Source organism: Ostrinia nubilalis, chromosome 5, assembly GCF_963855985.1.
Source record: "Ostrinia nubilalis chromosome 5, ilOstNubi1.1, whole genome shotgun sequence".
Classification (NCBI taxonomy): Eukaryota; Metazoa; Arthropoda; class Insecta; order Lepidoptera; family Crambidae; genus Ostrinia; species Ostrinia nubilalis.
In genome coordinates this window covers 2590255-2617107 of record NC_087092.1, presented here as the reverse complement: position 1 = coordinate 2617107, position 26853 = coordinate 2590255, and the positions used below count along the sequence as shown (strand labels likewise).

The 26853-nt window shown below is 36.8% G+C and overlaps 2 protein-coding genes across 2 annotated transcripts in view; one reads left to right on the top strand and one right to left on the bottom strand.

The window, feature by feature from the left end:
- LOC135072114 (uncharacterized) overlaps positions 1-26853 on the bottom strand; it is a 521318-nt gene that overhangs the window by 211526 nt on the left and 282939 nt on the right. The window lies entirely within an intron of this gene.
- Positions 13345-15065, top strand: LOC135072317 (uncharacterized). Its single transcript, XM_063966245.1, has 2 exons — positions 13345-13525; positions 14086-15065. Exons 1-2 carry the CDS (start codon positions 13426-13428, stop codon positions 15063-15065), a joined length of 1080 nt encoding a protein of 359 aa, XP_063822315.1. The 5' UTR covers positions 13345-13425.

The following is a 26853-nucleotide window of genomic DNA, read 5'->3' as shown; positions in this document are numbered from 1 at the left end:
GAACACATTATTCTAGATGTTCTAGATTATAAATGTGAAAGTTAGTCAGGATGTTTGTTATTATTTCACGCAAAACAGAATTTCATGAAAATGAAATTATTGTTTAGACATCAGAATATTCAGTCAAGTCCATAAATTCGAATAAAAGAAACAAAAACAGAATAAAAGAAAGAAGCAGAAGAGCAGTCGCCCGGCAAGCGGTAAGTCGTGGGTTCAATTCCCGCCTCAGGCAGTTCGATTTTTTCAAGTTGTTTATTAAAAAAAATGAAACAAAAGGTTGTCATTTATCTCTTTTGCAAAAAACTTCCGATGTTCTGTCGTCTGCGTCATTCCAAACAGTAAAGTCATTGAAAACAGTGATTTTGATCTTGACTAAATCATTTTAATAGATATATTTGATGGATTGTCATGTATATCTAATATTTAGATCTAACCATGAATCGAAATTATCTTATCTTTTAAATCATATTCGACAGGGGATATGTTTTATTGTCGTCAGAGTTGTATCGCTGTACAAAGCAATAATGCAAAATTCTGTAGAGATATTGTCAATAAATTCTGGCAAAATGCTGGCCTAAATACCATTAAATCCAAACATTACCTTTCAATTTACAAGAACAAAAAACCATAGACCGACAAAGAGAGCACAAAATACAAATTTAGCCATCCCCTTTAATTAAAGACCGTATTTGAAACGACAACGGTGTGTAATGTGGAATGGGTCCAATTTACCACGTCACTCTGACGGCGTGTCATCTCGGGCGGCGCTACGAAGGGTTGACGACGTGAGTTTGGTTCGAGAATTTCTCGATTCGCGTGATAATTATGTGAGAAAATTTTTGCGAGAGAGAAAGAGTTCAGTCTCCATTAAAGGTGGCATACGAGTACAAGTTCATAAATCTATACTAATATTATAAAGCTGAAGAGTTTGTTTGTTTGTTTACTTGAACGCGCTAATCTCAGGAACTACTAGTCCGATTTGAAAAATTATTTCGGTGTTAGAAAGCCCATTTATCGAGGAAGGCTATAGGCTATATACCATCACGCTACGAGTAATAGACGCAGAGCAACAATGAAAAATATTGCAAAAACGGGTTTTCACGCGTACAAAGTCGTGGGCACAGCTAGTTTTATTTATAATCAAGACACTTTGGTATCTTTATATCCTTTTTACTAAAAAGATAAATAAGAAATAGGAGAAATTCTTAATCTGTATATACTGTAACTGAAGGTGCATAACCCATTGGTAACTTTTACATTTTACGGGACTAATACCATTTCTCCCTTTCACCACTGCGACAGGTATGTGTAGTCAGGATCTACAGCTTGGCCTCCGATGAAACAGTGAAGGTTAATTTATCCGGGGTAGTAGGTAACTCTACATCATCAGTTTAGATGCAGGCCAAGAGCTTCCTCGCTGTTGATAAAAAACAACTTCCATGTTATCAATATGTGACTTCCTGAGCTGTATCGAAGAAAAGATAATCTAGAAACTCGATAGCATCTCGCTTCAATGTCACGTCAAATATTTGACGTGAGATGCTATCGAGGGAAATCCTTAGTAGCGCTTCTGGTTTCGTATGTCTGTCCTAATGTGACACTCCTATGTTTAACTATGAATTCCTTAAAATAACGTCTAACCCAAGACAGTCCGAAACACAAGACGCTCGAGATAAGTGTTTTGTCTGGGTTTAAACGAATGAATTAGAAAGTGTTTTGCTTGGAAGAGCCGGGATAAAAGGTAAAATGAGAATTCTTTGAACTGAAATCAGGAGTTTGTATTTTTTAGCTAAAAAGCGAGAGAGTAAAGTTTTTGTATTGGAGTTTTGCTTAGATTGTGCTTATGTATTAAAGTAATTAAACACAATTAGTACCTAGGTGGCAAAACCCAACGGTGTCAGTGTCAGAGTGGCTCGAGATTGTATTGCACAAATTACTAATATTAGGTGTATGTATTTTAAAAAAAGCTTATGTGTCGAAAATTAGTAAAAATTATAAATAATTTTAATAAGAATCAACAACGACAAGAGCGAAATAAAACTATGAAAGAAAAAAATATTCTTTTCATATTTTCTCCTTATTCCTAAAACTAAGGCAAAAACTAAAACTCTAATTAAAAGCTCAACGAAACCACGAATCGCTCGAATAAATATTCCAAAGTTGTCATTCAGTATCTAATGAACTGTAAAACTCCGACAACTTTCATAACGACAACTAATGAAACGGCGAATGATCTTTAAAAACTCTTTATTAAAGACCCGATATTCGCGTGAGACCAATCAGTATATAAAATTGCAATTAAGTCTAGACCGGGAGGAGACTGGAATGCTAAGCGAGGTTCGGATGGCGGGCAAGGACTACCAGACATGTTTTTGCGTAGACTTCATAGAAAAAGGTTAGATGAGGATGAAGCGTATGCTTTGACAGACAATTTAATTTTCGTCCTGCTGCGTTTTCATCTTTCAAAATCTGAATGTGAATTAGATTTTTTTCTAGGCTAAAAGACATAAGTCGTCGACTTTTAACATGTTGAAAGTACAAGTTGACGACATGATTCTTTTGAAATAAAGCCGCCTACTATCGGTTCGCTTTAAGTTTGCCGCTGACGATATGACGTCTCTCGAAGGGAAGCGTCTATAACTTTATCAAACTATATTTAAAATATTTTTTATTTATAATTATTGATAAAACCGGCAAACTTAGCGCGAACGGGTAGTATATCATGCTACCGGGCTGTCGGCGGGCTAGGTGTATTGAATAGTATATTTTGAACACACCACAGTTACAATTAAAAACGTCTGCATCTGCTACTTAATCGATAAACATACTAGCGCGATCCAACCGCGTACAACGCCATCTATTGCTTTCAAATCACATTATAATCTTGTCTACAAAACATCTCATCCCGCCTGTCCTATACAAATCCAGGATCCCCTCAGACGGGCAACGGCCGCGCTTCTATAGGGAATACCCTGTATAATAGACGCACCACCCTGTATTGATGAAAAACTCGTTTCATGGAATTTTTGGCGAGTATCTATGCAGTATGCTTGTGCTGCGAACCTTTGTGGGGGGTGATGGCATTTTCGAATGAAGACTTGGATTGTGTTTAGTAGAAGAAGCATTACATCGAAGTATACACTCCATTAAACGTGAAAAAACTGAGTATCTTTTGGAACGAGGTTTATGTTAATTTTTTTCAGTGCTATCACATAAACAAAAAAAATCTTGTCATGAATGTAAGTTACCTAATATTAATTTCTAAACAATTAACCGATGTTTTCTTTTTGAATGATGAAATTAATTCCGATGAAAATTGGGTGATCTATTTCTTGATTGGAAGATTTGTGATGTAAAATAAAAAAATATTTCTAGTTTTCTACTAAGTGTCAATCAAATTCTATGTACAAACTAACTCCTTTTTTCTGTGATTTAAAATTTTCTTTACCCTCTTTTCTTTTTATTTATCCAACGGGACCTACCCTGAACTGAATTTTATAGAATGTAAATTATATTAATTTGTAAACAGTTATGTCCACATGTTTTCTTTTAGAATGGAGAAACATTTATTCTCTTTTCTTTTCAAAATGTTATCCAACGGTACCCTGAATTTTATTTCTCAATCTTCTTCCTTATTTCGCTTTAGCTTCAAAATACATGATCTAGACTCATTGTTCAGCCTGGATAGCTAAGATTCTTGTTTGCTCCCCGAGGTGAGAATCACCTGGCGGGTGATTTGTTATCGAGAACTTCTAATGTCCAGTCTGGAAACTGGCTCTACTATTTGAACTCTAGAGAAAATACGTCTTTAGGGCTCTAGTTAAAGGCTTAATACATACCAAGCCTTCCGAAAGCCCGCCGGCTTGGTGCCAATGGCATGATTTCAAGAGTCATGTCGACGACAAGTGTACTCTCTATGGCTTTTGACAGTAATTATGTCAAAAGTCGACGACTCATGTAACATTATTTTAATTATTGGGTCATAATGGTGGTCAAGCGGTAGAGACCTGCCTATAAGAAATTGTAGTGGCTTCCGTGAGAAAAAATAAGGTCCTGTCTACATGACTCGACATGGTGAGAAAAAATTCTCACTTGGGAAAGTCAATAAGCTAGATTTTCAAGTCTCACTGCACTTAAAAATATTAAAATTTAATTTAACAATTGTTTTGTTACTTTCAATAATAAATGTTCAAAAAATATGTTTCAGTTCAAAAAATTAAGATCTATCTACACTACGATTTTTCAGTGAGATCCTATAGTAAACCCATACATATTTCAGCGTGCTGATATGAAATAAAAATATACGTACAAGATATTTATTGGAGAGGCACTCTCTGTGAGGCGGACCATTTATATTGCGAAATTACTCTGTAACGTCTAACGTTTAAGGTAGGTAATATTTTGATAAATAAGTAACCACCGTCTCGCTCCGCAGGGTGGTTGTACTTGTAATGGGTGTTTAAAGATTTTTGAATCATATTCTGCAAATAAATGGTACATTTTCAGGAATGATGTACGCCTACTTTGGTAATAAATGTGTGCGTGTATATTTATGTGGTAGGATTTATATTGTTTTAAAATTTTTGTTACAGAATTGTGCAGGGCAGTAACTCATTGTTTGTATTTATTATGGTGTGCTATTAAGTATCAATCCACCGTAAGTGAGTCTCACTAATAAAACTGATAAAATAGTCATTTTATTTTATGTTGTACGAAAAGAATAATGGCGTGAGGCAGCTTTTTACAATGGTTTTTTTACCTTACGTATTTTTTTCAAAACATGTGAAAAACTGTCAAGACTGTCAAGAACTAAAAGAAAATATTAAGTCAGCATTAGTCGGTTCACAAGCTCCGCTTTCCTTTTACTTCTCTGGGACTATTTACTAGTAAATTAGATAAAAAAATATTCAAAAGCTCATTTTATCCTAAACTTTACGAGATCGTCTGCCAAGACGCGCCCAAGGAGGCAAAAATATGAAAAACCCATAACATTTTATCTTATTTTTCACAGCTACATCTAAACGGGCATTGTTATTCAAAATACTGTTTAACCAAACCTGGTGCGATCCCGGAGCCGTAAAAGCGCCGTAAAATTTCCATTATATCCATCTGGGCGGGCGGCTAGCGCTTGTCAAAGGTTACAAACGTCCACGTAAATTATAAAACGGTCAAGAGTGTTCGGTCGTTGTATAAATTGAGGTTCTGAATTATGACGATTGTTTCAAATTTTTTCAGTTTGGTGAAAAGTATTTTTTTTTCTCATGCTCATGTTTGTAAAATTATCTCGATGAAATTTATAGAGAAAGATTTACTTACCAATTATAAGCAACAGGTCTGATACTGATATTAATGACGTTTACCCTATTTCAAACTTATAATTGATTTTTTTTAAACTTACATGCACTTAACACTGTACAAAAGGCGGACTTAATAACGCCAGTTGGAATTCTCCTCCGGTCAACCTTAGGGTCAAACGGAGAATAACGTAGTTCGTACAGAATTAATAATCAAATCCTCTAACAAAAATTACTTAATCCTTAGAAATTTATAAATTCGGCTACAAAAAATATGAAATAATAACCAATGGGCAGAAAATACTTATTTCCACACTTGATACTTATTTCTTGAAATGAGAAGGATAACTTGATTTAATTTTTCAATCTACAAGTAACTTTACTAAGGTTTCTTGCCATTCCACCAAGGAACCCTAAAATAAAAGAAACTGAGTAAACAAAGGCTGATTAATGGGTGTGTTTGATGCCGAACGTTTCTCAAAACAGCCCCTTGCGGACCGCGATACTGGTGAAGAAGTGGGCATTATAGTGTAAAATGGGGTATGAAGATGATGGACGAATGTAGATTGGGTCGTGCAAAAAACTATGAAAAAATACTACTACGATAAATATTGTTAAAATTAATACTTTCGCTTTAAGTTTGCCGCTGGCGATATAGCGTCACTCGAAGGGAAGCTTCTATAACTATGACAAACTATATTTAAAATATTTTTTATTTGTTATTATTGATAAAAATTGTGTATTTGCGTAAAATAAGACACATTAATTGCATTTAATCACTAACTAACTAATTGCGTTTAATCGCGGTTGGGAGAGGGGACGCGCATTCCATGGACCGGCAAACTTAGCGCGAACGGGTAGTACGAGAAATGCAAAGCAAGACACAATTTTGATGGTCTAACTAGTCGCTAAGACCTAGATAATAATTAACTGTTTATTAAAAACAACAGTGTTCTTTACTTCATTACGTTTAAGTAACGGGACCGCTTATTTATTTTAGAACTGAATTGATTTTAGATTTTTTGGAAATATACCTGCGTAAATAGGAGAGGCATGTAAAGGGTCTAATTGATAACAACTAATTAATTTAATTGTTATTTGATACTCAAAGGCTTGACAAAGTACGAAACTGTCTTTCATGAATTGGATTGTTACGAGCTAAGATCACAAAAGAAGGTCATTTTTTTTAATGAGTCCACGAATCAAGCCCAGTGCCTTTAGCCCAGAATAAATCTAGTGAAGTCACTAGACCATCTATGGTCATCTCTAGATGAAAATCGTGCTCTAGAAAAGGTATCTTAACGTTTTATTGATTTACCTTACTTCCAAGAACCTACAGAAATAGAAGCAACTTTCTCTACAGGCATATTTACCGACTATTTTCAGCCTGAAATGGAGGTTAGTCTCTGAATAATATATAGGTCTAGAACGCTCTACTAGTTCACTTTACCGCAATTTAGCCGACTTGTTTGTCAAGTTGGTTTTATAACTAGTACTAGTAGTAGACAGGTCAAAAACAAGTGGAACAAACAAGCCCTGATACGCACTTTAATAATATTATTTTGCTCATGAAATCCTTCAGTGTCGTGTTTTCTTGTCTATGTTTTGTAATGATGTAAATAGTTTCTTTCTTACTTTATTCATTACTAGCTTTGACTGCGACTTCCCTCGCGTCAAACTTTGGAGCCCCGTTTTATCCCTTTAGGGGGTGAATTTTGGAAAATCCCTTCTTAGCGGATGCCTGCATCATCTAATATCTATAACAGCGAAAGGTCACTGACTGACTCACTCACTCATCACGAAATCTCAGAAACTACAAGTGCTAGGAGTCTCAAATTTTAGATGGGGATTTCTTTTCAGATCGTTGGTGCTCACTAAGACGGGATTTTCAAAATTCAACTCCCAGGGGGGTAATACGGGATCCACGCAGGCGGCCTCTAGTAATAACTATTTGAATGACTTCCAGTGGCCTCAGTCCACTGAATCCGTGTTGATAGATCAGTCAGTAATAGTTGCCGAATGTACCTGTAGTCGGCGTCAATAGTTCGTGCGTGACACCCAAAGTAATCAAAAAGTTCGCAACATTATCTTTGTTACAATTGAAATAAGTTTCGTTATCAACTTTTTGGCCACTCGGGGTGTCACGAATTATTTGATATTGACTGTATTAAGTACCATTGCCATTTAAATAGATTTAGATATGCGTTTTATTTCCCACAGCGTAGTTCTAAAGCCAAGCGCTTGAGATGAAGTTAGATGGGATCGCGGTGATGGACGAGTTAACTTTGCAACAGTTTGTAAAGTTATTGTTACTGTAGCTGAGTTTAATGCTGGCAGTATTAGCGTTTAGATAATGCATAGATTAACATGATCTTAAATTAATCTTGAGGTGAGATTTAGCATTGGGATTGTAGAGTCAGCAGTCAGTTTTGACGTCCGTTGCTGGAGAAAGGCATTCCGAAGGATTTCCACAGCGACCGGTCCCACGCTGCTTGCATTCCGGTGTTTCCTATGACCTTCTCCAGATCATCGGTCCACCTAGTGGAAGGCCTGACCACCCTACGTCTTCCGGTTCGTGGTCATCAATCAGAGCTTTTCTGCCCTAAAGGCCATCAGTTCTACGAGCCATGCGTAAAAGTTCGTATCTAACGCCCAAACGATGCTTGCTTAAGTGAAGCAGCAAATCGAACGCACAGCGTTGAATAGAGCTCTATGATTGGTTTGTGTGTCACCCTGTGAGTTCACAGTTCACACGCTCTGTAAGACATAGTAATGTTTGTGTATACGGACGTAAAACCATACAAAAAAATTTAAAACCTCCCTGAGGCTCAAAATCACGCCTACAAACATTAAGCATTCATGAAACAATAAGTGGTGCTTAACTTTTAACGGCGATACATAAAAAGTGGTGGTGAGTGAGTACACTTTATTCGGAAATTACCTTTTCATTGGCTATGTTGAGTTTTTATGGGAAATTCGCGATTGCGAAGTTTGGTAGGCAAAGTAGGTAGAAGCGTAGAGGGAAAAAATTGTATACTTAAAAGTAAGAGTTAAATATCAGAGTATAGTTTTAAGAAGAATTTACATTGGCGGGTACAACATAACTCTTTATTGTATTGTAAAATATGATCTAACATTAAAACAAATTGTCTGTCTAAGGGGGATCTTGAACCTACGATTTTTTATCCGACTACGCCAGAAGGAGGGTTATTTAGCACCTAGTTTCAATAAAGCTGCAGATAAATAGATTTATTTAAACCGCCTCTGTGGTCTAGTGGTAAGACCACCTGCTTCAGACACAGAGGTCCCGGGTTCGATTCCCAGTGGGGGCAGATTTTTTGTTCGGTTTGGTTGGTGGTAGGGCTTTTTCTAAGTCCGCCTGGCTAGCTACCACCATCTTACCTAAGGCTGCCGCCATAACATCAATTTTAACAGCATTGTTGTGTTCCGGTAGTTAGAGGTAAGATAGCCAGTTCCTCCGTGGTTGAGGATTCCGGGTGAAGCTCGCTTCCACCTTCGGCCTGATCATCACTTACCATCAGGTGAGATACAGGCCAAGAGCAGCCTCGTTGTGGATAAAAAAAATACCTACATTAAATTCATCCTGACTGACATGACAGAAAGTTCTAGGATATAAACTTAATTTAAAGTTACGATTACATACATACATATGCGGCCTAAACAAAAACACGCAGCATGACTAGTCACAACGGAACAACGTCCATTTATAACGCAAAATTTTGCACTAAAATATTTGAAACTTTTCAAACAACCTTTAAGGGTAGGGCTGCCAACTGAAATATGTGAATAAAAACTATAAAGGATAGAATATATAGAAAATACTAAATGTAAGTTTGCTGCTGTGAAACAAGACTCATATAATGGTACCTATGACTCAAAAAAAAATCAGAGATTGCAGATTTGTAGCACGATACTTGAACATTTGGTTGGGGTGCAAATTCTTTTGTAGTGATTTAGAACTTTTATCCAGCTTTTCTTAGCTTAAAAATATTAATTTAAATTCTAGAATATTTTACCGCGCTAAAAGTTTACTTCTACAACAATAAGGACAAATATTGGTAGCCCTACCTAGCGGTTGAAACAAATATGTTCGAGCAGACGCAGCCGAGAGCTGTACCAAATGAGTGACGTAAAGGTTGCTATTGGCAACTATGCATGGCTCATTTGCTAGGTATTTCATTACCTCTGTCTGCAGCAGAACTCTCTTGACGAGGGGCGACCCTAAACATAACCAACTTACCAAAAAAACCTCAACCAAAACTCAATTTTGTACACGCAGAAATAAGGTTTGAATTCACTTGCAAACAAATGTTAAAACGCACAAGCAAAACCGTCAAATCGCCGCAGGGTTGACGCAAATCTCACACTTATGTTTTGTATAATAAGGGTCGTTTTAGACATGTTTGATAAAGGTAACAGGTAGTGTTAATATTAATACGGGCTTTTGTTTTGTATGTGACCCCAATTAAGCGGCGTTAAACTTGAAGCACAGATTAATGAAGGGATATTGAGTTATGAAATTCTGACGGGATGGCGGCAATTGTAAGGGCTTTCGCAATGTTTACATTCCTTAGTTCAGGTTTGCACGTAATTAAAATAGCTTAAGTAAAGCTACGTTCCCATCCCATGTTTATTAACGTTTGTTTTTTTGTTTTTTTTTTTTTTTTTTAATGGCAACCAAACCTCTCTGGGAGGTTTATTTCTGCCAATGTCGAGTGAAAAATAATTGACAAAGTTATCAATAGAACGTGGGTGTTTCAGTTCTATTGATTTTTCATGGATTCCGTGGAGTTAAGTATGCCCGTAAGCAGGTTTCGAGACGCCACCGGGTCCAAAGCGGGTTGTTCATACGACAACCCACTCGACACTCGATGCGCGCTCAAATTCGAAGTATTTCAATGTTTTTTATAATTTATCACTTCACTGCACTTTAGAACACAAAATAACACCAAATTTGTACACTAAAGTCCATTAAATAATAAATTGAAACCATTAAAACAGATCGACCATGCTTCCCGTTCAACTACCCTCCACGCTAACGTTTGTTCATTGAATTAAAATCAGTAGGTACATTTGTACCTACGAAAAGACACAAAATATAATAAAATAAATAAGTGAGCAAATTCACTCAAGTTTCAAACGCGTAATTGAACAAGTCTAAGGTAAAAAGAACGGAAAAGAAAGTCCTTTCCTTAAGGAAATATCAAATATACCCTTATTTACGCCCCCAACTATATTCTCGTATCACAAAGGCCGAATTTTACACACATGACGTATTCTATAGCAACAAATCAGTACATAACGCCGAAGGTAATCACTCGGAAACTATTCTGTATTCAGAAGCTTGAAATTTTACACAAAAAAGGTCCAGGGAGGCGACTACACTCCTTCAACGCGTCTAGTGTAAACGGACCCTTGAAAACGCAACTGATCTAAAAGAAAATGTATAGAGACAACGAGGCGTGAGGGGTCAAAGTATGTTGGATATTGAAACCATGGCGGTGTGTTCGTTCAACCATTATTTCCACGTGATTTCACGTGTCATTGCCATACCCGGATAGATAAGACTAAAAAATAGATTAACTTGCAGGCTGGGGCTACCGATTGCAGATTAGGTACTAACAACCGATTCCGTGACACGAATGATTTGTGACGGCTCATTTTTGTGGCGGTTTCTTCGGAATCGTAAATTTTGTTTACGTTTCGCTTTGACAGCCACGGTTTTATTTCGTCGGCTATTTAATTAGGAGCATAAATCTTAAAACAGGCGGGTCATAGTGTGCTGTTTTGTTATGGTATAAATTCAATGTCTTTTCAAATCAAGGACTTTGTTGACGGAATCTGAAAGCACTTAATGTGTGATCAATCAGATAACTTTATCTGAAGAGTTCGATATAATCTCAACATAATAAATATTACATCAGAATGTCGAAACCACGAGTGTCCAGTCAGTTCGGGGTTTTGATTGAGAGCAGAACATTTCACAAAAATGACTGAAATTATAAAAAATGGCGATCCTAATTCCGCTATTCGCAAAAGAAAAAAGAAGTCCATCAAGAAAAAGTGCGGTGATACTCTTAAAAAACGGTTACCAATAATACAGTGGCTTCCTAAATATAATATTGACTTTTTCATCCAAGATGTAATCGCAGGAGTGACTGTTGCCCTAACAGCTATACCACAAGGAATCGCCTATGCTGTGATAGCTGGTCTGCCACCAGAATACGGACTCTACGGTTCCTTGACCACTGGTTTCGTCTACTTCATATTTGGAAGTTGCAAGGACGTCACTGTTGGTCCAACAGCGATCATATCGACTATGACAGCTAAGTACGCAAGTTATTCTACTGATTATGCAGTGTTAGCTGCTTTCATTACGGGAGTTTCAGTATTCTTGATGGGAATTTTTAGACTTGGATTCTTAGTGAATTTCATATCGATGCCAGTTATTAGCGGATTCACGTCAGCAGCTGCGCTTCAGATAGCTGCATCTCAATTGAAAGCATTTTTTGCCCTTAATGGACCTTCAGGACATTTCTTCGCGGCGTCCATTCAGAATTTCATCATAAATATAAAGACAGCTAAATTATGGGATCCTATACTTGGAAGTATTACTATTATTATGCTTGTTGGATTAAAACACATAGGAAAGGGCTGTAAACGTACAGATGGCATGGCCAAGAAGGTCAGGTGGTTTTTGTCGTTGGCAAGAAATGCAATTGTCGTTGTGTTTGGAATGATTGTAGCGTATTTGCTTCAAGTAACAACGAATAGTGAGCCATTGGTTTTGATTGGCGATATTGGGAGTGGACTACCTACTATTGGATTACCTCCATTTGGTACTGTGTCTGGAAACGTAACGGAAACATTCACTGACATGTTGCAAAGATTGGGACCACAGTTTGCTATACTGCCCTTGGTGGTTGTTCTTGAATCTGTTGCAATAGCCAAAGCTTTTGCCGAAGGAGGTGTAGTGGATGCTACGCAAGAAATGATTGCCCTTGGGTTTTGCAATGTGATTGGTTCATTCGCGCAAAGCATGCCCGTTACTGGGTCTTTCACTAGAACCGCTTTGAATTATATGTCAGGCGTCAAAACTACGGCAGGAGGTATCACCAATTCCTTGATTATTTTAGTAGCACTGTCTCTACTTACTTCAACATTCTACTACATACCAAAAGCATCGTTGGCTGGTTTGATAATAACAGCCATGTTTTCTATGATAGATTACAGTATATTTTCAAGACTTTGGAGAAAAAGCAAAATTGAATTGTTGTTGATAATCGTGACAATGATAGTGTCTTTGTTCGTTGGCTTGGAATATGGGATAATGGCAGGCATCCTGCTAGAAGGACTCGTGTTGTTGTATAGAACATCTGTGCCATCACTTGAGATAAAGGAAGGAGACATGAGTGAAGTGATAACCTTGCCTTTGTGCGATAGTTTATCTTACTGCGCAGCGGAACACATAAGGAGAACGATCTTCAAGGCGTCACGTGAAGCTGGATATGATACTATAGTACTCATTGATGGGACAAACCTGAAATCGATGGACTCCACAGTGGCTACCAACCTCATGATTTTAGCCAAAGATTTTGACAAACAAAGCCGTCATATTTATTTTTCGAACTTCCCACCAAACCTGAAAGACTTATGTGTGGACATTAATCCTGAAGCAGAACAAAAGTTTGTGACAACGTCAAGTGTAGCGGAAATAGTGAAAACTGTGCGTAAAAATGTGTGATATTACTATAAATTAGGTAGGTAATTATAGGATGTGAAATATAAACTATGAAGAAGGACTAAGTAAAATACATTATACTTACGACGTTACATCCTCGAGATTTATATAAACACACTTGTAGTTTCACTTCTCAATGTACTAGGCGTCGCACATAATATTTAGAGCTGTAAAAATAAAAAAGCAATAGCAAAACATTTTAGTAATTTCCGAACGATACCTCCGCCGCCATCATGATAATCTGTGGCGCCACCCATCTTCATTCCTTTTTTATGTGCGGGCGTTGCAACTTCAAAATTAATAAAATATTAAATTTTTCGGTTTGAACAAGTGAATTTCTAGTGAAATCGTTATTATTACCAGTGTATAATGGGAAAAAGGAAACATGATCGTTATAATTCAAAAATACGTCGTAAAATACGACGATTGGAACAAAAGTTACGGGACTCGATATCAAGTACGGACGGAGGTTTGTTAATTTTTTGTTACCTTACCTACTAATTATAGCATATTATTACATTTGCAATACAATTCAGTGTGTGTGTTCTTTCATAAGTTAATAACCTTATACACGTATCGATTGAACTTATCTCGATAGTTTTTTTGTTTTAACTACCTTATTTTACTAATAAAAATATTGATTTATATGGTGTATCGTGTACGATAAATTATTATTCAATTTAGGATTGTAGACAATTTTTATTGTATATTTTATAAATCCAGTCGACGATAAAAATAGTGTTTTGGTAATTTACCTAAACCTTTCCCGTGTTATACTCCGTGTCGTGAGCACGGTTGATAACTAATCAGTCTAGAGGCGTACCGTGAGTGCGTACAAGGACTTTAAACATTTTTAAAGCTTTGACCACAGGTCAAACATATGGTCTAGAGACGCAACGTGATTACGTACAAGGACTTAAATGTTTAAGGCTAGCAACTAAACGTCAAACTTACAGTCTAGAGGCGTAATATATACGGCTGATATAGTGATCAACTTCAAAAACGTTGTTTTTTCCTTTGGCATTACAGAAAACGAGAATTTTAACTCAAGGTCACCATCTCCACAACCTGTCTTCTTGTCTTCGCAATCGGAACACTCGGACGGTGATAGCCAAATCAAGTCGTGTGTTGTGTCTGTCGACGGGCCTACAGACACAAATAACATACCCGCTACAGCAGCAAACTTGCTTGCTCAAGAACCTGGAAACAGTTCAGGCACTGTTCCTGACAGTGTTTTACCCCCGGAAATTCTAGATGCCCTAGGTGATCCCGTGGGAAAAGATGAGGTGCTAGGGGCACCTATCAATGATGAAATCGCTAAACGTTGGGGTCGGGTGCTTGTGGAAGGTATGACCAAAGATGCGAAAGAGAATATTATGAAGCAGACTCTTATACCTGAAAATTTCGTTTTATCAAAAGCACCTAAGCTTAATTTGGAGATATCCGCAGTTCTAAGCGACAGCATGAAACAAAGAGACAAACTATTTGAAAAAGCTCAAAACCAACTTGGCTTAGCTATAGCTGGTTTTTCAAGCTTGGCCTCCTCTCTGATTAAGGAAGACCTTTCAAAAATTGAAATTCTGAAACGACTTTCAGAAATAAGTCAGATCTTGCTAGACTTGCATCATGAGAACACAAAACAACGACGAAAGTTAATTACAACATCGTTAGATAAAAGGTTTAATACCGCAATCACGGACGTCAAAAGAGATGCATTCCTTTTTGGCGCCAACCTCGGGGATACAATTAAAGCTACTAAGTCAGCAGAAAGGTCTGGTCTTCAAATCAAGCGCAGTAATGTTGCTGTTCCCTCTACATCAAAACAGCAGGGAAACTGGAGAGGCCCACCTAGGTATCAAGCGACCAAGGCACCCAAACCGGGTGGGCAGAAGCCGAGGTACACCACCACGCAAGGATATACAACATCACAGGGTCGGAGACCACAACCAACCACGAGTCGTGCTCATCAAGTACAAAAGACGGATCAAAGGACTCGCAGGAACAACTAGAGGTAAACCTCCATGCTGGTCGATTACGTTACTTTGCTAAAACTTGGCAAACTATAACCAAGGATCCAGTCGTACTGGAGTATGTCCAAGGATTTAAAATTCCATTTGATAAGCCCCCTACTCAGAAATTTGAACCTGCTAATCCTAAATTTAGTAGCACAGAAATTCATCACCTAAATGTTTCGATTACAAAACTTTTAGCCTCAGGTGCCATTAAACAATGTAAAGACTTACCAGATCAATTCATATCAACAATATTTTTAATTCCTAAAAAAGATGGTACTTTTAGATTCATTCTCAACCTCAAATTGTTAAATAAATTTATTTACACCGATCATTTCAAGATGGAAGATATTCGCACTGCTACTAAGTTAATTAGTAAAGATTGCTACATGGCTACTCTAGATCTTCAGGAAGCCTACTTTTTAGTGCCTATCCATGATACATCGAAAAAATTTCTCAGGTTCAAATTTCAGGGTCTTACTTACGAATTTCAATGTCTTCCCTTTGGGTTATCCTTGGCACCCCTTGTTTTTACAAAACTAATGAAACCAGTGGTTTCTTACCTCAGAACGCAAGGCTTACTACTTGTAATATATTTGGATGATTTGTTATGCATTAATGATTCATATACCAGTTGCATGAATAGTGTTGCTACAACGGTTGATCTTCTGGAAAGTTTAGGTTTCGTTATAAATAAAGAAAAAAGTAGCTTGACCCCAGGTCAAGTACAAACGTTTCTAGGTTTTGAATTGAATTCTCGTAATATGTGCTTAGCCTTACCGGACAAGAAACGCCTAAAAATTTTAGAACAAACTAAACGTATCGCAAAACTGCGTTCATTGTCGATTAGGGAATTTGCTAAATACTTAGGTTTACTCTGCTCAGCTTGTCCAGCTGTTTCCTACGGATGGATATATACGAAGCGCCTCGAAAGAGAGAAATTTCTTGCGTTACAAAGCAGCAATGATAACTATGACAATAATATGAATTTACCCCGTCATTTAAATTCAGAGTTTTCCTGGTGATTAAATAATGTTCCTACGTCAAAAAATCCTATTCGCAGTGGTAAATATGACTTAGAAATCTTCTCAGATGCTTCTCTTACTGGTTGGGGCATTTGCAGCAACGGGGAACGGGCTAATGGTCTTTGGGATCATTCGGAATCAACAGAACACATAAACATTCTAGAATTAAAAGCTGCCTTTATAGGCTTACAGTGTTTCGCTAAAGATCTTTATAATAAAGAAATTTTGCTCCGTATTGATAATACGACGGCGATAGCTTATATAAATAGGTTTGGAGGGGTACAATATACTCACCTTAATAATATTTCGAGGGAAATCTGGCAGTGGTGCGAACATAGAAAACTGTTTGTGTTTGCTTCATATATCAAATCAAAGGAAAATACCGAGGCAGACCAAGAATCAAGATATTGTAACATTGACACAGAATGGAACTTGTCTTCATCAGCTTTTTCAAAAATCTCGAAAACTTTCGGAAATCCTCAAATTGACTTATTTGCTACTCGAATAAACGCAAAGTGCGACAGATACATATCGTGGAAGCGGGACCCTTACGCATTTAATATAGATGCTTTTACAATAAATTGGGAGCCCTATTTCTTTTACGCCTTCCCTCCGTTCTCGTTAATACTCAAATGTCTGCGAAAAATCATTAATGACCGAGCAACGGGTATTATGGTGGTACCTTATTGGCCTAGCCAGCCATGGTATCCTCTATTTTTATCTCTCTGTCAAAGTCAGTTGATATATTTTAACCCGAGCCCCTCACTGCTTTTATCACCTTTCAGGACACCACATCCTCTATGGAAGCGCCTTACCCTGGTGTCGTCGCTATTATCGAGCAAGCGTATGCAAGACAATTGTTACCAACAAGCGCAATCAAAATTATGATCTCATCGTTAGCGGATAGCTCATTAAAACAGTATAACGTTGTACTTAAAAAATGGTGGCAATTTTGTGCAAAAAAGAAACTTAATTTGTTCGATCAAAATATATCTAATATTCTTGAATTTTTGGTATCTCAATATCATTCTGGCGCAAATTATTCAACCCTGAACACTTGTCGTGCAGCGCTTGCATTAATATTGGGTAAAAGTGTTAGTCAAGACGATCGCATTATCAGATTTATGAAGGGAGTTTACAGAACTAGACCCTGTTTCCCAAGGTATGAAACAACATGGGACCCAAATATGGTACTCGATCACCTTTCTAAATACTATCCAAACGAGAGTCAACCTTTAAACTCTCTCTCCAAAAAATTAATAGCTCTTCTCGCGTTGTCAACTGCACAACGTGTGCAGACGCTATCTTTAATACGTTTATCCAATATTAAAGTAAGCAGCACGGGAATTGAAATTAACATAAGTGATTTAATCAAGACTTCTGCCCCAAATAAATCTGCGCCTAATTTGTCGATTCCATTCTTTCCAAATAAGGAACAAATCTGTCCTGCGAAAACATTGATTGCGTACATTGATGCCACTGAACGTTTTAGGAATCTACCACTAACAGATAAACTTATTCTTACAACCAAGAAACCTATCCACAACGCTAGCTCTGCTACTATCAGTAGGTGGATTAGGAGCGTTTTAACTGATAGCGGCATTGATACAAGTGTTTTCACGGCGCATAGTACACGACACGCCTCAACTTCAGCAGCTAAGCGAAACGGCGTATCCGCAGACTTAATAAAACGTACAGCAGGATGGTCAGGCAGTTCGGTAACATTTGCCAAATTCTACAACCGCCCACTTGCTAGTTGTGAAAGCAATGTTTTCGCAGAGTCGATTTACAACCATAATCTTACCTAATTTTGTAATTTTTATTTACAATAATAATATCACAAGATTATTTACATTTAAGTTCTATTGTGTTTTCTAGTGATTTTTAATAAAAACTTATGTTTCTGCTTCAAGTAATAAATGGACAATGTTGTTTATTTGCTTAAGTTTATTTTATTCAATCTCGTTTCTAAGAATTCTCTAAACATCTACAAGTGTGTTTATATAAATCTCGAGGATGTAACGTCGTAAGTATAATTAATGGTTAAACGAACTTACCTTAAGTGATGTTCGACCATAATTATACGAGACGTTACATCCGAAGAGATTTATAGTCCCACCCTAACCCAAACATGTGACCCGTATGGGAAACGAGATGAATATGGCTGAAGGAATGAAGATGGGTGGCGCCACAGATTATCATGATGGCGGCGGAGGTATCGTTCGGAAATTACTAAAATGTTTTGCTATTGCTTTTTTATTTTTACAGCTCTAAATATTATGTGCGACGCCTAGTACATTGAGAAGTGAAACTACAAGTGTGTTTATATAAATCTCTTCGGATGTAACGTCTCGTATAATTATGGTCGAACATCACTTAAGGTAAGTTCGTTTAACCATTAATTATGCATTAATTTAATATACTCGTAAGTAATTTACATAACGTCCCTTAGCTAACAACACCGCTTAAGTCGATTTTTGGCGGTTTTGACATTTTAATGCCATTGGATAGATCTGCTCATCGCGCGTCTAACCATTGGTCACATGTTATAGATTTCAGCCAATAAGAAACCGTAATTTGAATTTTAGTGACACCGCGCAAGTCGGTTTGCCTCGCAACACCGCTCAAGTCGTTAGTCTGCCATACATTTCTCGTAAAGTTCCTTCGCGGTCCATAATTTTTATATTTTTAAGTTAGTTTCATCGCGAAAAGGTCTATGAAAGAAGTTTTAATAGAAGATTAAGAAGTAAGCTATATAATAATGTATTTTTTAATGATTTACGCGTATTAATATAAAAGGAAATGATAATAGAAAATATCTTCATTTACTTAAGCGGTGTTTACAATTTTTTTTTTCAAACTTAGGCGGTGTTTCAAACTGTATTTTAATTATTTTAGGAAGCTATACAAGTGAAATACACTATTGATGGAGAAGGAATTGATTCTTGAAGTATTCCGAGTTCAGGTGATGAATTTTTATGTGCACAATCACAAGAAGCAGGACATAAACGGTGTAAACAACTACCCAGGTTTCAATCGAATCGAAGGCTTTCTCATAATCCACAAACGCCAGGCAAAGTGGCTGATTATACTCCTCGGTCTTCTGTATAATCTTCCGCAGCGTATGTATTTGTGATCTAAGACACTAAAGCCTGCCAGCCAGCCTGGAAACCAGCTTGATCAGGAGACTGGAAGGCGTCGAGTCGGCGAGCTAGACGATTCATAATTACTCGAAAACAGCTTGTAGACATGGTTCAGAAGTTAGATAGAAGGGTCTATAATTCTTCAAGAAGGTTTTATCGCTGTTTTTTTAAGGAGAGTATCACCTCACTTCTGTGCCGTGCCGTAGGAGTTTTTCCCTCGAAGATGACGGAATAGAACAGCTTCCAAAGAGCCTTTAGCATCGACATTTCACCTGCTTTCAAAAGCTGAGCCGTAATTCTATCATCACCCAGGGCCTTGTTGTTTATCAGCTGTTCCAGAGCCAAGCACGTGTAGACTGGCGTTCGAGATATCTTAAGTATTGTGTCGGGTCAATCTAGCTCTTGGGTCTTCGGCTAGATTTGTAACAGGTGTGAACACAGTCCGTAGAACTCCTCAAGCTCTTTCAATATCTCAGGCCCCGACGTTATTCTCGGTCTTCAGCTTGGTCAGTTGGCTTTGGCCAACAGATAGACTGATCTCTTACGAACACCTTAGAGCCCTTGTTATGCTCAATCGTCTGTATTATATGCGTAGGTCGCGAGTCAAAAGACTAAGATCTATCTGTTAAGACGCCGATACTGAGTAGCATCTTCAGATGACTGCAGATCCATGTTTCGTCTCTCTTCTATTAGACCCAGTCATTTGGACCATTTCCAAGAACCTGGCATTGTACTCTTCCACATTTTTGCAATGTCCTGGCATTGAAAACGATTTTGCAACTCGAGTTGAGCTTTCGGGGTTGGATGGACGCTGGGCGGAGTGTAGACTTTATCAGTCGACATCTATCGAGATTCAGACTTATATTTAATGTGCCTCTTACCATTTGGTGATTGCTTCCTGTTTTGACCAAATTGACCATACAGACAACATGCTTCTACGTCGACAAGATGAAGTTGATCTCATATTTTATAGCGTCATTGGGATGCAGCGAAATCTACTTTCCCTGTTTTGGCTTTCTGAAGAAGGAGTTCATCATCCCTCTCCATAAAGCCAGCCAGCAGTTAGCCACGTGCGTTCCTCGCTCCTTACCCAAATTGCCCCACTTCCAGCTCTTGTCGTTTCGTTTGCCCAGCTTCGCATTGAAGGCCCTCCATCACAATATTTGATTTACACACTGTGATTCTTAAGGTTTAGGTTAAAGATACATAGGTTATAATGATTGTTTAATTATTTTTTAAATAATTCTTAATACAATTTTTCCTTGTAAATCATCTATTAATACCTTATTCCTTTACATTTCGGCAAACAACACCGCCTAACTCTACAAAAATATCAGTCAATACCGCTCAAGTCATAAAATATAGGTTAAAATAAAGTAAATCGTCAAATTAAGTATAAATAATTATTTCTTAACCGCTAAATAAAGTATTTAATAAGAAACAATAGGAAAAATCCACCGATTTTTTAAAATAAACAGTTTTTTTCGTCTCCTGTAAAGTTGGTAAAAATGACTTACGCGGTGTTGTTAGCTAAGGGACGATAATACTCTTTCATTTACAACTTTAGTGAAGATATAGCCATACACTACATTATTTATAGACTCTTAAATTTAATAAATTACTGTAAATAAAACCTAATAAAACCTCATGTATTACTAAAATTAATATTTTCGTTCCTAAGTGTGTCATTAAGTTTTTACCTTTAAGTATTTTTAAAAATGTTAAAGCAAGTTGTGATTTAAAAAATGAATAAATTTATTTGAAATAATCTACTTAAATGTGGTTGTAATAAATGCTAATTTATAACAAGAATATATTCTTGGAAAGTTTTCTGCACGTGCATGTTGATAAAGTTTCCTTCAATTGCATGCGTACTTGTGAGTTGATAATATTATCTACGTATAGGAAGGACAAATTATTTTTAAAAACTGTACGTCATGTAGGTGTGTCGCAGCATTCAGAAAAGTTATCTTAAAGGCACCGCAGTCACAATGCATAGGTATGTAATAGTAGTATCTATTATGTTATGAAAGGATATGTCTTGATTTAAGCCAAATGTTACGAAAAATGAGAGTGAATTTACCGTTACTGGTTCAATTTAGCATGATAAGGAAATAATTAAAGAAGAATCGTGTCAACTTTTTATTCCTTATTAGATTCTCCTCAATCTGAAAGCCTTATAGGGATTTATGAAAGATTGCATTTTTCGAGTGCTGTAAATCTCTTCGGCTGATGCAAGCATTCAATGATCCATCCCTCGGAGGGACACGGGAATATCGGCGTTATCTGGAATTTGAGCACCCCTCAATACTTCTACTGTTTGGGTGATCGTATATGCCAAGGCAAAACGGCCAGCTTAATACAGACAATAACTTAAACCTAATTTATTTATTTAAAATAAATTAACTACTCTTGATGGTCAAGTAGTAGTATGGTGCGTATCTTATAGGCACAAAATGTAATCTTATAGGTTAGTATTCAAAAAATACATGGTATCAATATCTAAGAAACAAAGTTTCTTAAACTAAACTAATTAACTGAAATTTATTACTTACTTAATAATAAATCTGAAATCCCCTCAAGAAGTCTACCCATTTAGGCTGTCCACATCATCAAAGTGATTTTACGAAACATCAATTAGGTACAGCATCGAAATTTAATTTACAATACATGAATGACTAGGCTGGTCTCGTTGGACTATGACGGTGTCAAAGAGGGACGTCATCCAGTTGCTGAAATTTATTAGCGTGAATCAGCGATTTTGGCGGCATATTTATATTTATCGCATCAGCGCAACGTGGGGACAGATTGTGGTAAACTCCGAATCGTGCTGCGGAATATTTACAAGATTAGGGCCCTGTTCCACGAAATGTCGATAAAGGGCTAAATGTAGCTCGATAATACAATACAACGCAACAACTTTTTAAAATTTAAACGCACTTTTAAACAAGAAATTGTCACGGTTAAACATGACAGAAAGATGTATGATAATAAAAAGCTTTATGATAATAAACCTTCACAATATCAAACGATTTACAACAATGACTCCTCATTCAACATACACTGGAAACCTTTTCACATTATCTTAACAAATGTCAATAGTTTAACAAAGAAATACATCAAACTTGTCTATTTTATCACTTATTTTATCAGCACCTTAAAACATCGAGGATTGACCAATGTTCAGTAAATAATAAAATTTTCATACATCTTTAGGAAAAGTCACCAATGAATCCTTTGACGACACGAACTTATTTTCAGCTTTCGGATAGATATCCACACACAATTCTTTCAAGCTTGTTTTGAAGTTTACGAATATTATATCTCGTTTGCTTTTTTCCAAATCTTTAACTAAAGTCATTAGATTTGAAGCCACAGTGGTATCCATTTTCCGAAGATTTGCGCCATCAATAATAAGCACAGTATCTGCGTCAGCTTGATCTGATGACTTTAAAATGACATTTCTGATGTGTTCAGCAGCACAATAAGGTAAACTGTCATGTAAATATAATGTTACTGAATCTCCATTATCAGTTTTTGTTCTACTAACTTGTACTGTTGGTATAGATGTCATATACAACAAGATCACTCCTTCAAGTAGTATCCCAGTGATAATTCCATATTCCAAACCAGCAAATAAACTCACAACTGTTGTTATTATCAGCAACATAAACTCTAATTTGCTTTTCCTCCAAAGTCTTACAAATATTTCATAGTCTATCATCGAGAACATTGCCATCATGATTAAACCGGCTAAAGAAGCTTTTGGTATATAGTAAAATGTCGTCGTAAGTAACGCTAATGCCACTATAATAAGTAAGCACTTCGTGACACCTCCAGCTGGCGTTTGAACTCCAGATGCATAGTTTAGAGCGGTTCTTGTAAATGATCCTGTGATTGGCATACTTTTTGCAAACGACCCAATTATATTACAAAGACCAACCGCTATCATCTCTTGTGTAGCGTCCACTCTGCCTCCTTCTGCAAACGCTTTTGATATAGCAACAGTTTCGAGTATAGCCACGAAGGGTACTACTATAAACTGAGGTCCTAATACTTGCAGCATTTCAACAAACGAAACCGTTTGGTTACCAGTAACAGTGCTGAATGGTGGCAAACTAACAGTAGGTAAACCACACCCAATGTCTCCGATCAGCGCAAATGGTTCACTATTTGTAGTCACTTTGAAAATGTATGCCAAAATCATTCCAAAAATAACAACAACTGCATTTCTTGCCAGTGATAGAAACCATCTCGATCCTTTTATTAAACCATCTGTACGTTTACATCCATTTCCCATCAGCTTTAACAGATAAAGCATGATGATAGTGGTAGTTGCTAATATCGGATCCCATATTTTAGCAGTTTTGATATTGTCGAAGAAATTATACAACGATTCATAGAAGACATTGCCTGACGATCCACTAAAACCGAAATACGATTTCAGTTGAGCAGCAGCTATTTGGAGTGCAGCAGCCGTAGTGAAGCCGCTGATAACTGGCATCGATATAAAGTTTACCAAAAATCCAAGCCTCAGGATGCCCATCAGTAGCATCACAAGTCCAGTGAGAAAGCCTGCCAATATTGCGTAGTCAATCGAGTAACTTGCGTACTTCGCTATCATTGATGCGATGATCGCTGTCGGTCCGACGGTCACATCTTTGCAGCTTCCAAAGATTATGTAGACAAATCCAGAAGTCAAAGATGCGTACAGTCCATATTCTGGTGGTAAACCTGCTATGACGGCGTAGGCGATTCCTTGTGGTATTGCAGTCAGTCCGACAGTTATACCGGCTATTATATCTTGAATGAGAAAGTCAGGGCTGTATTTAGGTAGCCATTGTATGATGGGTAGATGTCTTTTCAGAGTGTTGACACTGCACAGTTTTTTGGTAGATTTTTTCAGTCTTCTTCTTGTAGTGTTGGGTGGATCCATTTAGGAAGTTGTCCTTTGAAGTCTATGTTCTGTTATCAATGGAGATCTTTGCCAGACTGAACAAGGAAATCTAGGGAATTCATGTACTTATTGCTATCTTTTCTTATCAAACTCTCCAGTTTTATCGGTTACCGTGCCTTTGTAGACGTATCTAAGGACGATCTGGTTCTTTTCACACTAAGGTTTAAGAAGTTCATTGATTAAACTGACTTACCTTCTCAAGTATATCTTATACAGTAGCTGATAGATGACCTTGAATGAGTAATGACATTTGTAAGACAGCTAGAGGCCAACTGATATGATTTTTTTGCACAGTTACCGTTATCAGCTAGACGACCTACAGAATCAAAGTACCTAGTTGTTAGCTTTTTCTGCGACATTCATTTGATAAGAAAATTGAATGATCAAATAAAATCCTGTAATCTCAAAGTTATTACGTTGGTATTTATGTGCCCGAGTTGCAGTTCTTAACCTCATATCTCCAAGATTAGAATAGCTTAATTTGTCTTTCATTCTGAGTATTTTATCAAATCTTTCAATCAATTTTGACACAAGTTTTTTATTCTATCAATATTATTTCATAATTAAGATCTTTTCTGTTAATTCCATCAATCATTTCTGCGTCACGAACTGAATTAATGTAACTATTTTAATAGGAGTTTTAAATACGAAATTAGGGTCGTTAATAGTCAATAAAGTGATGATAATATGGGGGAGTTGATGATCAATCATCATTAACAATGGTGAATTAGCTGACTTAATTCGAGAGGGAGCCATTATGAAGTCAATGTTTCTTTTAAGATGAAGCTATTTTAATACTTTTTGAAGATAAATATGCACTAACTAAAGAACAACTTCACTTGCAAAGCTCTTTCAAGTGAAGTTGTGCTCTTGTGAATAGTATTTCATCATTTTCATCATAGAGACATATTCTATCATAACAACAATGAATTAGTAGTCCAATTTAATGTGACTATTTTCAATTTAGGTCTACTTTTATGTTAGTTATCAAAATTTAATTGTGAATTTAAAACAGTAATTACTTAGACTCGTTGATACGAGAGCTTTAGGCTGGTTTTAGTGTCACGCGGACTGTCAGTGCGGATCGCTCCGCACACCCGATTTGTATGAACTGCTAGAGAGCGGAGCGGTTCCTCCGGACCACATTACTCTAAAACGCTCCCTAGAAGTTCGCGGAGCGGGTCCGCACCGGACGGTCCGCGTGACACTAAAACCAGCCTTACACAAAAAGCTTTATTTTGTGACCCGAGGTTGAGTCTGTCATTCGTTAAGTTAAATACGTACTTAAACCAACACTAAACTTCACTCTATTTTTCAGATTCATTCATATGTACTTATGATCAACATAAAACAACATCTAAAATGCAGTTTAAATACGTTAACTAATATACCTAAGGCTAACATCAGGCTAGTTTGACGGCAAAGATATTAAAATATTACTCAAATCTTGCCGTAAACATAACATCGAATATACAAACACATAATAAATATCCATTAAAACCAAATTGCTATTTGATGAGGCCTCGGTTAGATTCTAATCACGCGTTTTGTAAATAAAAAGTGTACCCTTGGAACTTTTCATATTACGGGGAAAACTTTCCGAGTGGGGGATTAGCACAAAAGCCTCAGTTTATGAATATTTCGGCTTTTGTCAATGATATTTGAAGGTGAAATTTAATCATGTATGTTTCTTTAGTTTAAGCTACATACTGAAAATGCTTAAATTATAATATTAATCTTGTTTTTGGAACGACACACATAATCATCTTGAAGCGTATATCTCTCTCATGATATAATTCTGAAATATTCATATTTCACTATTAGGTACCTAACCCTAAACAGGTTTAAATTGAAATCGTTGGCATCTTTTTAAAAGTCAAAATATGAGACAAATCCATTAAACTCTTTTTATGACCAATTACAAATAGTCATTAAATAATAAATCAAGCAGTTCATATATTTACTAAAAAAAATATTATCATCAGCTCAATCAATACATAATTAATCTTATACCTACATAATTTTGTCTTCAAAACATCACCATACCAGTCACGAGCGACTAAACTTCCAACCCTAAAATGAACCCTTTGTCTGCTTCTGGGTATTTGAGGCCCATCTGCCGAAGAAACTATCCTGTTTGATATACGGCGGGATTAGTGCCCACTTAGAATTAAGTCTTACACAGAATCTATTGCTCGAACGTCGAAAGTTTAGCAGAACAATGGAGTGACAAATACCGAATATTAAAGAGGGTTCAGTTTCTGATTCATTGTTGCGAGGGACGGAGGGTGCGTGTACTTACTCGGTCGTAATCCTGGTCGATATTCACATATTTAATGTTCAATTTACCTGAAACAAATAAGCACAATTAAGTAAGATTTTCCTAAAATACTATCACAAAATGTTTCTCTTTCAACTTTAATTAAAACTTTTATCATTGACCAGCGATAAGACCGCCTAAAGTTTGCCGTTTTTTGTGTGTCTTTTCTTCTCGTTGTTTGTAGTTAAGAGTGTACGGAGAGTTCTATCTATTAATAGCTAAACAATAATAACAATAACTAATTATAAAACATAATTCGATAATATTAATCACATAAATTGCATCAAAGGCACCGCCAAGGCTAGAGCCGCTTTAAAAGAGGCCGACAAAATAATTTAAC

Coding starts and splice junctions, on each gene's coding strand:
- LOC135072317 (XM_063966245.1), top strand. CDS start 13,426: ATGGGAAAAAGGAAACATGATCGTTATAATTCAAAAATACGTCGTAAA. Junction 13,526..14,085: donor GATATCAAGTACGGACGGAG/GTTTGTTAATTT, acceptor TTGGCATTACAG/AAAACGAGAATTTTAACTCA.